Source organism: Alligator sinensis, unplaced genomic scaffold, assembly GCF_000455745.1.
Source record: "Alligator sinensis unplaced genomic scaffold, ASM45574v1 scaffold1060_1, whole genome shotgun sequence".
Lineage (NCBI taxonomy): Eukaryota > Metazoa > Chordata > Crocodylia > Alligatoridae > Alligator > Alligator sinensis.
The window spans coordinates 126,346-139,302 of NW_005842907.1; the positions used below are offsets into that span (position 1 = coordinate 126,346).

The 12,957-nt window shown below is 63.2% G+C and overlaps 2 protein-coding genes across 2 annotated transcripts in view; one reads left to right on the plus strand and one right to left on the minus strand.

Moving 5' to 3' along the window:
* MARVELD3 (MARVEL domain containing 3) overlaps positions 1 to 2,368 on the plus strand; it is a 7,168-nt gene extending 4,800 nt beyond the window's left edge. The window contains exon 2 of the mRNA XM_025192232.1: positions 231 to 2,368. Within this exon, the coding sequence (XP_025048017.1) occupies positions 231 to 1,303 (1,073 nt within the window). The 3' untranslated portion in view covers positions 1,304 to 2,368. The remainder of the gene's footprint in view (positions 1 to 230) is intronic.
* A 146-nt stretch (positions 2,369 to 2,514) lies between these two features.
* PHLPP2 (PH domain and leucine rich repeat protein phosphatase 2) overlaps positions 2,515 to 12,957 on the minus strand; it is a 38,120-nt gene continuing 27,677 nt past the window's right edge. Inside the window, exons 11-18 of the mRNA XM_025192251.1 lie at positions 12,283 to 12,438; positions 11,311 to 11,511; positions 9,879 to 10,041; positions 9,473 to 9,603; positions 8,974 to 9,084; positions 8,344 to 8,538; positions 7,394 to 7,625; positions 2,515 to 7,052 (exon numbers count right to left, since the gene is read on the minus strand). Coding sequence (XP_025048036.1) covers positions 5,961 to 7,052; positions 7,394 to 7,625; positions 8,344 to 8,538; positions 8,974 to 9,084; positions 9,473 to 9,603; positions 9,879 to 10,041; positions 11,311 to 11,511; positions 12,283 to 12,438 — 2,281 coding nt within the window. The 3' untranslated portion in view covers positions 2,515 to 5,960. The remainder of the gene's footprint in view (positions 7,053 to 7,393; positions 7,626 to 8,343; positions 8,539 to 8,973; positions 9,085 to 9,472; positions 9,604 to 9,878; positions 10,042 to 11,310; positions 11,512 to 12,282; positions 12,439 to 12,957) is intronic.

Below are 12,957 nucleotides of genomic sequence, written 5' to 3' on the forward strand. Positions count from 1 at the left end.
GGCTTTGCTCTGGTTCCCGACGGCGGGGCCGAGCTTGCTCCCGGCCCGCCCAGTGCTCGGGCTCCCCGGGAAGGGCCGGGGCCGGGGCCGGGGCGGGCTGGCCGGGCCCACGCAGGGCCTGGCCCCAGGAGCACGGAGCTTTGACCCGAGCGGGGCCGGGGCGGGCTGGCAGGGCCCACGCAGGGCCTGGCCCCAGGAGCACGGAGCTTTGACCCGAGCTGCGGCTGCAGATCCTTCCCGGCTTCGGGAGCGGGGCTCGCAGCTCCTTGGGACTGCAGGGCCTGTGCCTGTGCCAGGCCGCTGGGTACTGGGCGCAGGGCCTGACCACCACCGCTCCAGGGCCCTGCATGCGTCCAGCAGCTGCTGGGCGCAGCGCTGGGGGGGCGGGCTGCACTTTGTGTCCCCTGGTCCCGAGCTGCCTTGCTGGGAGGTTGGGGCTTGGGCAAGGTCAGGGGTCAGCCCTGCGGAGCTCAATCCCCTTTCCTGGGCTGGGACCAATGCCCTCAGCGAGTGCAAGAACACCTCCCTGCAGCCTAGGACAGCGCTGCCCCGGGGCTCCCCCGGACGGGCTCCGACCTGGGCCGAGCTCCCCCAGGCTTCAAGCGCCTTCACAGGCAAGCGCGGGACGGACCGCGGTGGCCAGGCTGGAGGAGGGAACAGCCCCCGGGTGCTAACACCCTCCCCCCGTGCAGCCTGCTGCCAGATGATGGAGGCACTGCTGGGCCTGCTGATCCTGGTCTGCAGCTCCGTGTCCTACGGCTCCGCGGGCGGCTACACTGGCATCCCAGACCTGGGGAGCATCTACTACTACCAGTACGGAGGTGCCTTCAGTGGCTTCAGCGGGCCGGATGGGGTGCGTGCCCGGGAGCTCGACGCTCAGTTTCACCGCATGAAGCTGCCCATTGCCAGGGCCTCGATGGCGGTGGGGGGGGCCCTGATGGCCCTCACCCTCCTCCTGGTGCTGCTGGGGGCCCTGCGGCTGCCCTGGCGCTGCCCTGCCTGGCTGCTGCTGGAGTGCGTGCTGGACGTGCTGCTGGCGCTGGGCCTTCTGCCCGCCCTGTACTTCTATTTCCACCAGCTGCAGGCCGTCTACGCCTCCCCGCTGTGCAAGGAGCGGGAGCAGCTCTACCAGAGCAAGGGCTACCAGGGGTTCAGCTGCAGCCTGCACGGGGCAGACATCGCTGCCGGACTCTTTGGCTGCGTGGCGGCCCTGGTGTTCGCACTGAGTGCCGGCCTGGCCGTGCGGGGCTTCCGCACTGTCCGCCGGCTGCAGGAGAAGCCAGCACATGCCTACGAGCTCTAGAGCAGCTGCGCTGCAGCCACGAGGACAGGGGCTCCCTGCCAGGCCACAGCAACCCGGTGCTGCTGTTCAAACATGTGCCTCACCAGCTCCCCTCTCCTGTGAGACTGACCCTGGACCCTCTGCCCATCAGCGTGGCAGCCTGGCAGACCCCTGCCTTGCAGACAGCTTGCTCCTCCCCTCCCCGGCAGCCCTGTCCCAGCCGGGGGGTCCAGCCCTAGCCTGGGACTCAGCTCTGCTTGGGGCTGGGACTGTGCCCCTCGCTTAACCTTAAATAAAGGGAGCTGGAATTCAGTGCCAGTCTGCAGCCTCCTCCCTGCTGCCTGCCAGCGCTGGCTCCATCGCCCCTTCCCCTCACCAGGGCAAAGCAAGAGGGAGCTGGGGCCTGGCAGTGCCCAAGCCGTGTCCTGACCCCAGGCATGCAGGGAGCTGGGCCTTCTGGGACGGTAGTTGTGCTGCAGCAGCTGCTGGTTGCAGATGGGGCAAAGCTGTAGCTGCTGCGTCTTGCAGGCATGGGGCCAGCCATTGTTCCTGTGCAGCCAGGGCATTGAATGAAGGAGTTGGCAGCAGTGCCAGCAGCCTCGTGCTGAGCGCGCCAGCCAGCCTGGTGAGGGTGGGTGAGGGAGCCCCTCCCTGGGCACTGACTGGTGGGGAGGAGGGGAGTGGGCAGTGCTCCCCACCCAGGGGCCGGCCAGGCCTGTGCTGGGCATGAGGCTAATGGTTCATCAGGTGCGGTGTTGACAGCGTCAAGGGTGAAGCTACCCCTGCTGAAGGTTCAAGTGGAGGAGAGGGGCCCGAAACAGCAGAGCCAGGGCTGGGCACCAGACTCCCCACAGCCCTGAGCAGCCACTGCCTCATGCTGAGGGCAGCTGTGGGCACAAAGCACCCCACCTCTGGTTTGGCTGCAGTGGTCTCCCTGCTACCCATCTGCCCTGGGCTTTGGGGGCAAGACCCGCCCTCCTTTACACCCATCCCTGGCAGCCATGCAGCACGTGGGTCTTGGCAACTCGCTCCCCTCTGCCTGGGTCCCAGGGAGCTGCCCCACCGCAGCCAGAGGCAAGGCTGTGCCCAGACCTCATGTGGCATGGCCAAGCCCTCCTCCCTGGGCCCACCTCCAAGAGACGGGCTACCAATGGGGTGAGCGTGGGTGCAGCCGGCCACATCCTGGGAGCTGACTGCGTCGCCCAGCGCAGTGACACGCGCAGCCTGTGCTCTTAGATGAAAGTAAAAATCTTTATTGCTAAGTCAGCTGAAAAGTTGATCAAAAATATTCTTCCTGCCTGAACGGTTCTGTACATCTTAGTAAAGGGGCAACGCAGTAGTGTTTGACCCCAGCAGCCAGGGCGTCTGCCTCTGCACAGCAGCAGGCACCAGCTGGGGTGAAGGTGCGTTCATCACGACGGGCAGCTTCACACGACGGACAGGGCATCAGGAGAGCAGCATGCGAGAGCGAGTGTGGGAACATCGTCTCCCACATTGACGGCAGGGGAGAGGCTATTGCACGAACACGAGCTGCTGCAGTGGGTCTTTACCATGCTCTGGCTCACGTGACACGGTAGAAAAGGGAACACATTTAAAAAATATCAAAAACACAGGATGAGGCTTCAGCCTGCAACAGGGCCACGAAGGCCTGCGCAGAGCCCACGGCGTGAGCCGCTGCCCCCGGCGGCCCTTTGGCAAGTGACGCAGAAGCCGTGTCCAGGACAAGCAGAGCTCCCCCCCTGCACCCCACCTCGATGGGGCCGGGCAGAGGCCTGCGGCAGCTGCTTCCCGGGCAGGGGGTTCCTGAAGTTCCTCACTTCCAGGAAGGAGGATGCCCCCTCCCGGCTCAGGAGTGTCAGGGGGCGCCAGGGGCTGCCCCCCAATACTGTTGGCTTGGCTCGCTCTTGCCGGTGCCTTCTGCTGTGCCCTGCAGGGTGGCGCAGGGCAGCAGGGAAGGCAGCGCCTTCACGGGACCCACCGCCGTGGAAGTGCATGTCCCAAGGGGGCCGATCGGCACCAGCAGCCCACGGCCGCATGGGCGTCTTTTCCCAGGGACGGCCTGCTCCTTCCAGCACACCAGCACAGCCAGCCTTGGCCCTGACCAGCTCGCTGGCAGCAGGGGAGGCAGTGCCCATGCCCCCTCCTCTGCCCTATGTCTCCTCTCACCTCAGTGCACAGCCCATGCAGTGGCCCAAAGCCAGTCCAGGTGGGTGGGGGAAGGAGACGACTTCCTCACAGCTGGCCCGGCCCAGGGCTAGGGAGCTGAGAGGAAGCAGCCAGGGGGTAAGACCAAGAACCTGCTGCCCTGCAGGGCAGGACAGGAGCAGCCCAGGCAATGCCGCGCAGAACCGGGCTGTTTGTAGCAGGGTACCAGGAAGGGGGGGGCAGAGGTGCAGCTGGCCAGCTCTGGACCAGGGCAGCTGCCTGTATTGCCACTGCTCCATTGGGTGAACCTGGGGCTGCTGCCCTGGCTGGGGGTGTCTGGCAGCCACCACTGCACTGTGCCAGGACAGCAGGGACAGCCCCAGGTGGGAATCACTGCACCGCGGGCCTGGCCCCGAGCGCCAGCCCAGCACTGGGAGCTGCTGCCCTGGGTCTGCCTGCTCCTGAGCGGAGCTGCTCGGGCACTGCCTCTGCTCCCTGCGGCGTTCCTGGCTCAGACTAATTTGTGGTCAGGCACATGCAGGATCTTTCACCCCAGACTAAGGCCCAGCATAGACCCCAGACATCCCGCATGGGCAAGTGCCCAGAGCCTGCTCCATTCTTACGTGGGCAGAGGGGCAGCTCGTCCCACCAGCACCTAAATCCAGGACTGTGTAGGTCAAGTTGCCCTATGCTAGGGCCTGGCGACTGCTGGCTGCTCAGGGGAGGCAAGGACCCACCACAGCCCTTACATCAGGCACAGCCACCTCTGCTACTGTCAGGAGGGGCTGGAAAGGGCCTGGAGTTTTACAATGAACTTTTTGATCTTCCCCATTTTTGCTGAGGACTCCTAGATAAATGAGACAGGAACTCTCTGCCCTTCCCATGGTGTTTTGCCCTGCCCCATTCAGGCACTCGTCTCATTCTCTAAATCCAAATAGCAAGTTTTCCTTCCAATTTCCAAGGTTAAATGAAACGTTACAAGAAACCATGAAGCTCAGAGCCAAATCCATGCTAGGAACATTTCTTTCCTCTTGTTTTCCACAACATTTGCTAACGCGTGGCAGCAACCACACAGTAAAGTCCTGGCTGGACCCGGTGGTAGTTGTCGCACCTGCCCACATGCACGGCAGAAGGACCGTGTTTCCCAGGGAAGACTGGGCTAGAGCGATTTTTACTGTGAACAACCTCCTCCTCCACCACCCTGCTCTGACAGACAAACCATGCTCATGCTCCCTAGAGTATCCCAGCTCAGACTGGACCTGGGTTTGACATGGAAACCTCACCCCAAACCTCTAGAAATGCTTTGGAAAAGTTTCTCAGACTTTCTCCAAAACATAAATTCTGGGGGCCCTACTGCCCAGGAGGGGTGTGATGAGGCTCCAGGGCTGTCTTGCCCCTCAGAGCTCCCCCAGCCCAGAGCACTGACCGCAGGTGCTGAGGCAGGGGCAGATCCACCCGGGGTGCAGCCTGGCAGCTGTTTCTGGTTCGGCTGCAGGAGCAGCGCTAGGAGATGCCATGCGGCAGGTCAGCATCCCCTAGCCCAGAGCCACCTGCATTTGCCGCTAGTGATTTCCCAGCATGGACATGTGCTGGACCTGGAGCTGGAGTCAGCAGACGCTTGCATCTTGCAGCTCCCTCCAGGCCATGGGCAGCCCTGACCTCGCTGCTGCCAGGGATGGAGGCGATGCCCTCAGCCTTGGTGCCTCCTGGTCAAGGCCCCCACGTGGGAAAGCGCAGGCTCTGGGCCCACAAGGGGTTCCTCCTGCTGGAGTGCTCAGTGCCCCGTCCTCATACCCCCAGCCCCGTGTGCTGCCCACAGTTGTGCCTCTCCTGGAGATAGCCAAACCCCTCCCCAACCTCTCCTGGGCCCAAGAGCTGCACCGTTTCCCCACCCACACCCATCCCAAGGGGAAGGAGCTCCCCCGTTCCCTCCCTGCCCTGGCTGACCCCCTATCAAGGCGCCCTAGTGCCCATGGCTGTGCCTGCCCGGGGCACGGAGGCCCTGTCCCGCAGTGCCAAACAATACCCGCGGGCGATCCCGCATACTGCGGCGCCCCTCCCCCTGCCCTAGGAGTAAAGTGCTGGGCAGGTGGGAGCAGGCTGGCTCGAGTGCAGTCCATGAAAGTGCTTGCAATGTGTGTGGGAGTCGGCCCCCAGCCAGGCCTTGCCGAGCTCCGCTGGGACAGACCCCTCCTGCCAGCTGGGGCAGGTGCGCTTTGCGGGGCTCCGCAAGCACCGCTGTGGCCCCCTCACCCCATTTGCCTGCCCGTCACCTGGGAGAGCTGACGAGCCTGAGAGGGACAAGACTAACAGAAGGGGCACCAGTGCACAGAGCCACCAGCCTTGCCCACACCAGCTGGCTGAGGACCATGGGCTCTTGCAGTGGCTGGGACTCCACCATTGGAGCAGGTAGCCCGGGGAGCACAGCTCCAGGCCTGCTGTTGGCTCCAGCAGGGAGGGAGCTGATGCCCGTACTCTCCCTACAGACCCTGGCTCCAGTGCTGCTGGGACAGATGTGAGCCACCCTGCAGGGTCACAGAGCCGTGTCGAACTCCTCTGGGGGTGCTGGGGCAGCCACAGCCTTCTCGCTGGCTGCCGGCTCTGCCCCGCTCTCCCGGTGCTGCTTCATCTGCTCCTTCACCTCCTCTTCCAGATGCGGTGGCACCGCCAGCTGGTCCTCAGGCTCCAATTGGGTGGGGGCAGCAAAATAGCCCGTCTTCTTCTTGGGCGCCTCCATAGCAACCTCAATGAGGTTGAGGCTCTCCTCCAGGGGCACGATGGAGCCATTGGACAGCTTCTTCCCATAGAGGCAGCACGTGGAGGGTGACTTCTGCAGCTCGCCCCCCCTCTCCCGGGCCACGGCAGGCAGGAGGCTGCTGCCGGCACTGTTTTGCCTCCAGATATGGAGAACGAGGCCGCTGGCATCATCCTCAGGGCCCCTGTCCTCGGCCTGTGGCAGGGGGGGGGCCTGGTTAGTCATGACGCCCTCCACCGGCTGCTCATCATCACTGTCTAGCCCGTTGTCAGACTGGTTGCTGGAGAAGGTGGCACAGGACGGCTGGCGCTGGAAAATGCTGGGTGGGGGTGGAGGCGGAGGGTGCAGGCTGCAGTGCCGTTCGGGCCGAGGCAGGAGGCTGGCGTCCAGGCCAGCTGTGCTGTGTTCATCGGAGGCTGTGGAGCCCACCTCACTGCTGACCTCAGAGGCTGACAGCTCGCTGCTGAACTCGGAGGCGATGCCACTGCTGGAGGAGGGTGTGGCTGGCTTGGCCAGGGGCAGGAAGCCGCCCGGGCCTGGCAGAGCAAGACCCTGCCCCTCACAGGTGCAGTTGTCCTCACCGATGTTCAAGCACACCACAACTGCGCCCACATTGTCCTGGCAGCCGTAGCTTTGGGCTAAAGTGCAGAGCTTCTTGGCAGCAGCCAGTGGGTCATGCAGGTGGCGCACAGCGCCCACAGCCTCCGTGGGGGAGAGATGCTCCCAGAGCGCCCTGTTCCCCAGCAGCAGCAGCTCGTCCTGCACGCTCAGTGGCACAGAGAACACGTGAGGCCAGGGCAGGATCCAGGGGTGCAGGTAGGTGCAGCCCAGCAGGCGGGTGCAGCAGGTCACACCATTCACCTTGTTGTCCTGGGGACAAGAGACAGCAGAGCTTGCGTGAAGCGTAGGCAGGCATGCACACATGCATGTACACATGGGCCATGCCTGCAGCCGTGCAGGAAGGTTGTGCAACTGGCTCTGGGTGGGGAGGAGCTATTGGTTATGCTTTCACACCCAGGCCAAGTGGGGAGTGAGCCACATGCCTACAGGTGTAGCTGCGACTTGCGAGATCAGCTCCCAGGCCACTGCTGGCTGACTGTCCCCAGAGCACGTGACCACAGTCCCCAGGCCGCAGCTGGGTGGATGCTGTGCAGCAGGACCACCAGGCACAGTACTGCTACCGCAGAGGGGTGCAGTGGGGTGGGACCCACCTCAGTGATGATGGCTTTCTGCTCCTGCACCCTCCGGGTCTCCTCGGGGCATTGCTCCAGGCTGAAGACTTTGGAGAGTAGTAGTGGCTTCCCACCACGGCACAGGACGGCCTGGCACGTCCCCACGTTGGCCAGTGTTAGTGTGAAGCTGCTGCCTGGTTCGGCGGTGTCGTGCCGGATATAGCACAGGACGGCGGAGGAGCCCAGCTTCTGGCCGGCCATCCCCAGCTTCCTGTGCAGGGACACGCAGTCTGGAGAGAGCAGCATGGGCTGCCAGCTCACCCCACACGCACATGGCCCTACCCTGGGATCCAGTGCCCTGCAGGGCTGTGTGCCAAGCCCATCCTCTTCCCAACAGGATACTCCCCAGCACTGGCTGTACAGAGTGGCTGAGATGCATATGCACCCCTGGGGTGCAAGGCTCCCCCTGAGCATCAGGCTGCTTTGGGGCTGGGCCTGAAGCCTCCCTGCTGCCAGGCTGCAACAGCCAGGGCACCAGGGGCATCTGCCAAGCCAGGTGGCAGGGGAGGGCTCCACTCAATGGCACAGTGGGCAGGCTGCAGAATTGGGGTGACAGTGTGCACAGCTGGGCAGGCAGGCCACGGCGTTGAGGTGGCAGCGTGCACAAGCCATGCTCCATGCAGAGTCTACTTCAGTGGCCGAAGAGCAGGTCTCGGAGCAGGACAGGAGGGAGAGCAGCAGCACAAGAGCTTGGATATCTGCTGCTGATCACCTCTGCCCAGTCTGTCTGGAGCCCAGGCAAGGAGTGGTGTGGGGGAGCAGGGCAGGAACGCAGGAGGAGCCAGGCCCCAGGGCGACACACTGGCCAGGCACACTGTTCTCACTCCAGGGGACATGGCCTGGAAGGACCTCATTTGCTGCCCAGCAGCAGGTCTGGGTGAACCTGCACCCAGGAAGCCTGCAGCGGCTGCACCCATGCCTGCACCCACCTGTGGGAGACCAGGAAGGTGCTGGTCATGAAGACCGTGTCCGTGTTGGACTGCTGCAGCTCCTCCAGCAGCACGTCTGCCATGGTGCACTGCAGCAGGCGCGGTAGCTCCTCATTGCGGTCGCCATCGAACATGCCATATACGGCCTCTGTGCCTTCGGCAAAGCTCCCCAGCGCTAGGGACGCCACACACAGCCTGCAGGGGAGGGGCCGTGCCACCGGCCATTATCCAAGGCCCCCGCCCCATCATAGCCCAGCACCTCACCATGCCCCTCATGTTGCTCTGTGCAGCTGGGCCATTACCCAGCCCAGGCAGGAGCTGCTCCCTGGAGAAGCTAAGGGACTCACTCGAGGTCTCTGTGGCAGATTAGGGACATGAACCCACCTCCAGAGTTCCACACTAGCTTGCAGCTACCGGGGCTGCCTCCCTCCCTCCCCCATACTGGGTGGGGGCAACTCCCTCAGGGTAGGGTAGGGTAGGGCAGGGCAGGGCAGCTGGGCCAGAGAAGCCTATTGCCAGGACTGGTACGGGTGCTAGGGAGTCCAAGGAAGCGGGGGTCCCAGGGCAGCTGGCTGTGACTGTGGGGTACAGCCAGCACTGCCATGCCCTGGGGGCTGTGGCTCTGCTCACTTGTTCCGTTGCCCGGCCATCTCAGCCAGCCCGTGGCTCCAGAAGGGGGAGGTGAGCGCAGCATCAGCTGTGAGCCCGGGCTTGGTGTCGATCTTCAGGGTGGCGATGTGGCTGTGGAGAGGAGCCCGGTTATCATGCTGCTCCCACGGCCAATTGCCCAGTGTGCAACTGCAAGGCTAGTGGCCACCCCACCCCAGCCTGGCCCTGCAACAGAGCACCCCAGGGTGATATGGAGCCAAGGGAGGGAGGTGAAGGATGAGGCCTTTGCAGGGAGGCCTTGACCTGAGGCAGTGAGGCACTTGCCAGGTGCAGGCAACAGCTCCTCTGCTTGGCTGGCTAGAGCGGAGCCAGAGCCTGCGCCTGGAGGGGACATGGGCAGCCTGGCCAGCTGTGAGCGGAGGGGCTGGGACACAGTGCGAGGGGCCCAGGCAGTGCCCTGCTGCATCGCTTCTGCACCAGCCCGAGCAGGCTTGGGGCAGCCTCCACGCCCACCGCTCACCTGAAGATGTCCAAGGTCTTGTGCTCCAGCACCAGGTTTGTGTTCCCAGTCAGGTCCAGCTCCTGCAAGGCAGCCGGCAGCACCTCTGGGATCAGGATCTCTGTCAGCTCGTTACAGCTCAAGTCCACAAACTGTGAACAGGGGGGGGCAGGAGGGTCAGCGGGGGACCACAGGGCCCTGTCAGCCCTTCCCTGCATGCCTCCAAAGCCCTGCCCTTGGGGCCCCATTGCCCATTCCCAGACCCAGTGCAGCCGACCTGCATGGTCAGCCCAGTGCCGCATCCTGCTGCTGATCACCTCAGAGCCACGCTGCGAAAGGCAGAATGAGACGCCTGAGTGTACAGACCTGGAAACAGCCAGCAGCCTCCTGCCCCTCACCTGGCAGGGCTGGGGGTGAGGGGAGGTACCTGAATGAGGGGCAGCTGCAGGATCTCTGGGAAAATGCTGATCTCGTTTGAGTGGGCGAGGAGTGTGTGCAGACGCTTGCAGTTTGCAATCGTTGTAGGAATCGTCTTTAGTTTGTTGCCACTCAGGTTCAGCTCTTCCAGCTGCTCCAGCTTGCTCAGTTTGCTGAAGGGAACCAGACACAGCAGCTCCAGCAAGCCTGACTGCAGCCCCTCCAGCATGCATGGGCAGGGGATGCAGGGCTCATTGCTGGAGAAGCAGGGCTGCAGTAGCAGGAGAGGCCAAGCTGTCTTCTAGCTACACTCCTCACCTATGGCCGGGAGACCAGCAGTATGCCCAGAGAGAACAGGAACTGCCTGGAGTATGGGGCATGCACTGATCCCGTCGCTCCTGCCCCCTCTAGGCATGAGGCAAACAGGGAAGTCCCCTGAGCCCAGGCTGTGTCCAAGGGAATGGGTCAGGGGCTGAGTTTGGGGTGCAAATGCCTGGCAAACCCTGGGGCATGAGGAGAGTCCCAGACAGCATCAAAAAGCCAGCGTTGCACCAGTACATGTGGTAAGGGTGAGCAAGGAGACGAGGAGGCAGCAGATGGTGCAGCTGGCATCAACACTAGGAGTTTCCTGGCAAGGCTGGTGTGGAACACAGGCAGCCAGGGGTTACGTGCTGGCTCCGTAATTAGTGACAATCAACATGGCTCTATGGGAATGGGTCTGCCAGTTAAACTTGATGTTATTCTTGCCAAGACTCCAAGTCTGGCTGGCAGGACAACTGCACTGACATCACTGGTTTCTGCAATGCTTTGCACTAGGTGACACTGGTTAAACAGTAATGCATTATTTAATTCAAGGAGGACAGGTCCCAGGGGAACTATCCAGCAGGGCAGGCAGGGGTGCTCCGCCCTGTGTACAGCAGTGGTCAGGGCTTAACAGCAAACCTACAGCCCGTTCTGGTGCCAACGGATCCACACACTGCAGACAAGCAGGAGAGGCTCAGGGAAGATGGACCAGAATGAACCCAGGCCTGGGAAACCAGCCACGAACTGAGAGGCCACAGCAGCCTGCTATCCCCTGCTCATCAAGCAGGTCAGGCTGGGAGCGAGCACTAAGCTGCTCTGCACAGAAGCCTGATGGTCACGAGAGGCCAGGTGAATCCAGCGAATCAGCCAGATGGGGTTACAGAGCACAGGCCCGTGTCTGCTGCGCTGAAGGCACCAGCACAACTCTCCCCGGCCACCCCTGCACATGTGCCCATCGCAGGCACTGGGGCTACAGAACCACAGTAGCTGCACTGTCCTCAGGGTCCCAAATGGAGCTGGAGTGGAGGGAGATGCTTATCACCATGCCAGAGTGAGGGCCCCTGCTCATGAGAGCCCAGCCTGGCCCCCCTCCAGCCCTGGCAGCCAAGCACTGCCCCCATCCCACCATGTGCACAGACCTGGCAGGGAAGGTGTGCAGTTGGTTGTAGGCCAGATGCAGGATCCGCAGGTTCGGGTGCCCCACCAGGACAGGGATGCACTGATCTGTGAGGCAGTTGTTAGTCAGGTACAGCAGCTGCAGCAGGCTCAGGCTCTCCTCGCCCGTGCTGGCCGAGGGCAGGGACTCCAGGCTGTTGGCCGACACGTTCAGGTACCTGAGACTAATGGCAGCAGGGTCAGACACATTAGAGCCTATCCAAACCCCCCTGGAGACAACAGCCACAGTGACCCCACACACAAGGACGGGGCCACAGCAAGCTGGAGGGCAGCTCCCGCCGGCTCCAGACTGCAGGGCTCTGCCACTGACCTGCCCGTTACAAGAGCACGGTGCTCTGCAGGGAGAGGAGCATCCCCGTGTGGAGGCGGCAACAGCTGGGTTCTGCTGAGCCCAGGTGGAGACAGCAATGGGCGGGCAGGGCAGCACTGCACAGCTGAGCCCTGCCTGGGGTCTGAGGCCCGAGAAGGCCACAGCTCACACCTGCACAGGCAGCTGCCTCATTTCCACTGCAACCACCCCCTCTGGCACAGGGCTCCTCGAGGAGACAATGCTGTGGCACCAGAGAGCCTGTCTCCTCCCTTGGACCTGGCCTTGAAGACAGGACTCTTCCCTGGGCAAGACTCGGAGGGGATCAGCAGCAACTCCAGGCCGCTCCTGCATGGGCAGGCGAGTCAGACAGGGCCACCTTCCATGCTAGGGTGTGGGAGCCAGCGGGCTCCCTCAGGCCCCAGCCTGGTGGTCGCCAGAACTCCTGGATCATTGTCGTGTAAAGCAAACCCACTCTATTATCTCTTGTATAACCAGCAATAAAGCTCCCAGTACCTGGCTGAGGCAGTCATGCAAACAGTCCCAGCCCATGATACTCCAAAGGAGAGACAGCCACAGGACATCGGCCCTCCACCTGCCCCCCACAGTGCCTGCTGCCCCCACTCACTTCAGTGCCTTGGAGAAGAGCCTGTCAGGGAGCCTGGTCAGCAGGTTGTGCTGGAGGTCCAGCACCTCCAGGGGAACATGTTCCAGCAGCGGTGGCAGGCTCTGCAGCTGGTTGTGCCCGGCCATCAGCTTCCTCAGGCTCAGGCTGCTCAGGAGCCTGGAAGGAAGAAAGCGGAGTGAGCAAGCTGCCCCACACCAGTCTGGCCCCGGGATGCTTAGGACACACCAGGGCAATGGCCTGCCGAGCCACCTGGACTAAGGGACGTGTCTGCAGACACACGGGCCCCAGCGCTGCTCCCTAGGCCGCTGCAGCTGGGGATCAGTGCCCATGCATTGGCATGGCCGCAGGCAGGTGCTGCGAACACGCTCCAGGGCGGATGGCGGGGCTGGAAGGATCGGAAAGGGGCTGCCTTGTATCCCCTAGCCACATTTGCTGGGCACCAGAGACCATTCTGGAGCGCTGACATGCAGACTAGGGGCTCACCCGCACCCAGCACTAGTGTCCAGGCTGTCATGGCCTTCTCTGGCCTCATCAGGCTTGCTGAGAGACCTCTCAAGCCGTGAAGGCTGCAGGTGGCACAGGACGGCCCTGCCCTTGTCAGTGAGGTGCTAACTTCATTGCTGGTCTCAGGGGGCCCATCAGCTGCTGATGGCAGCATGTGAAAGAGGCCAGGCC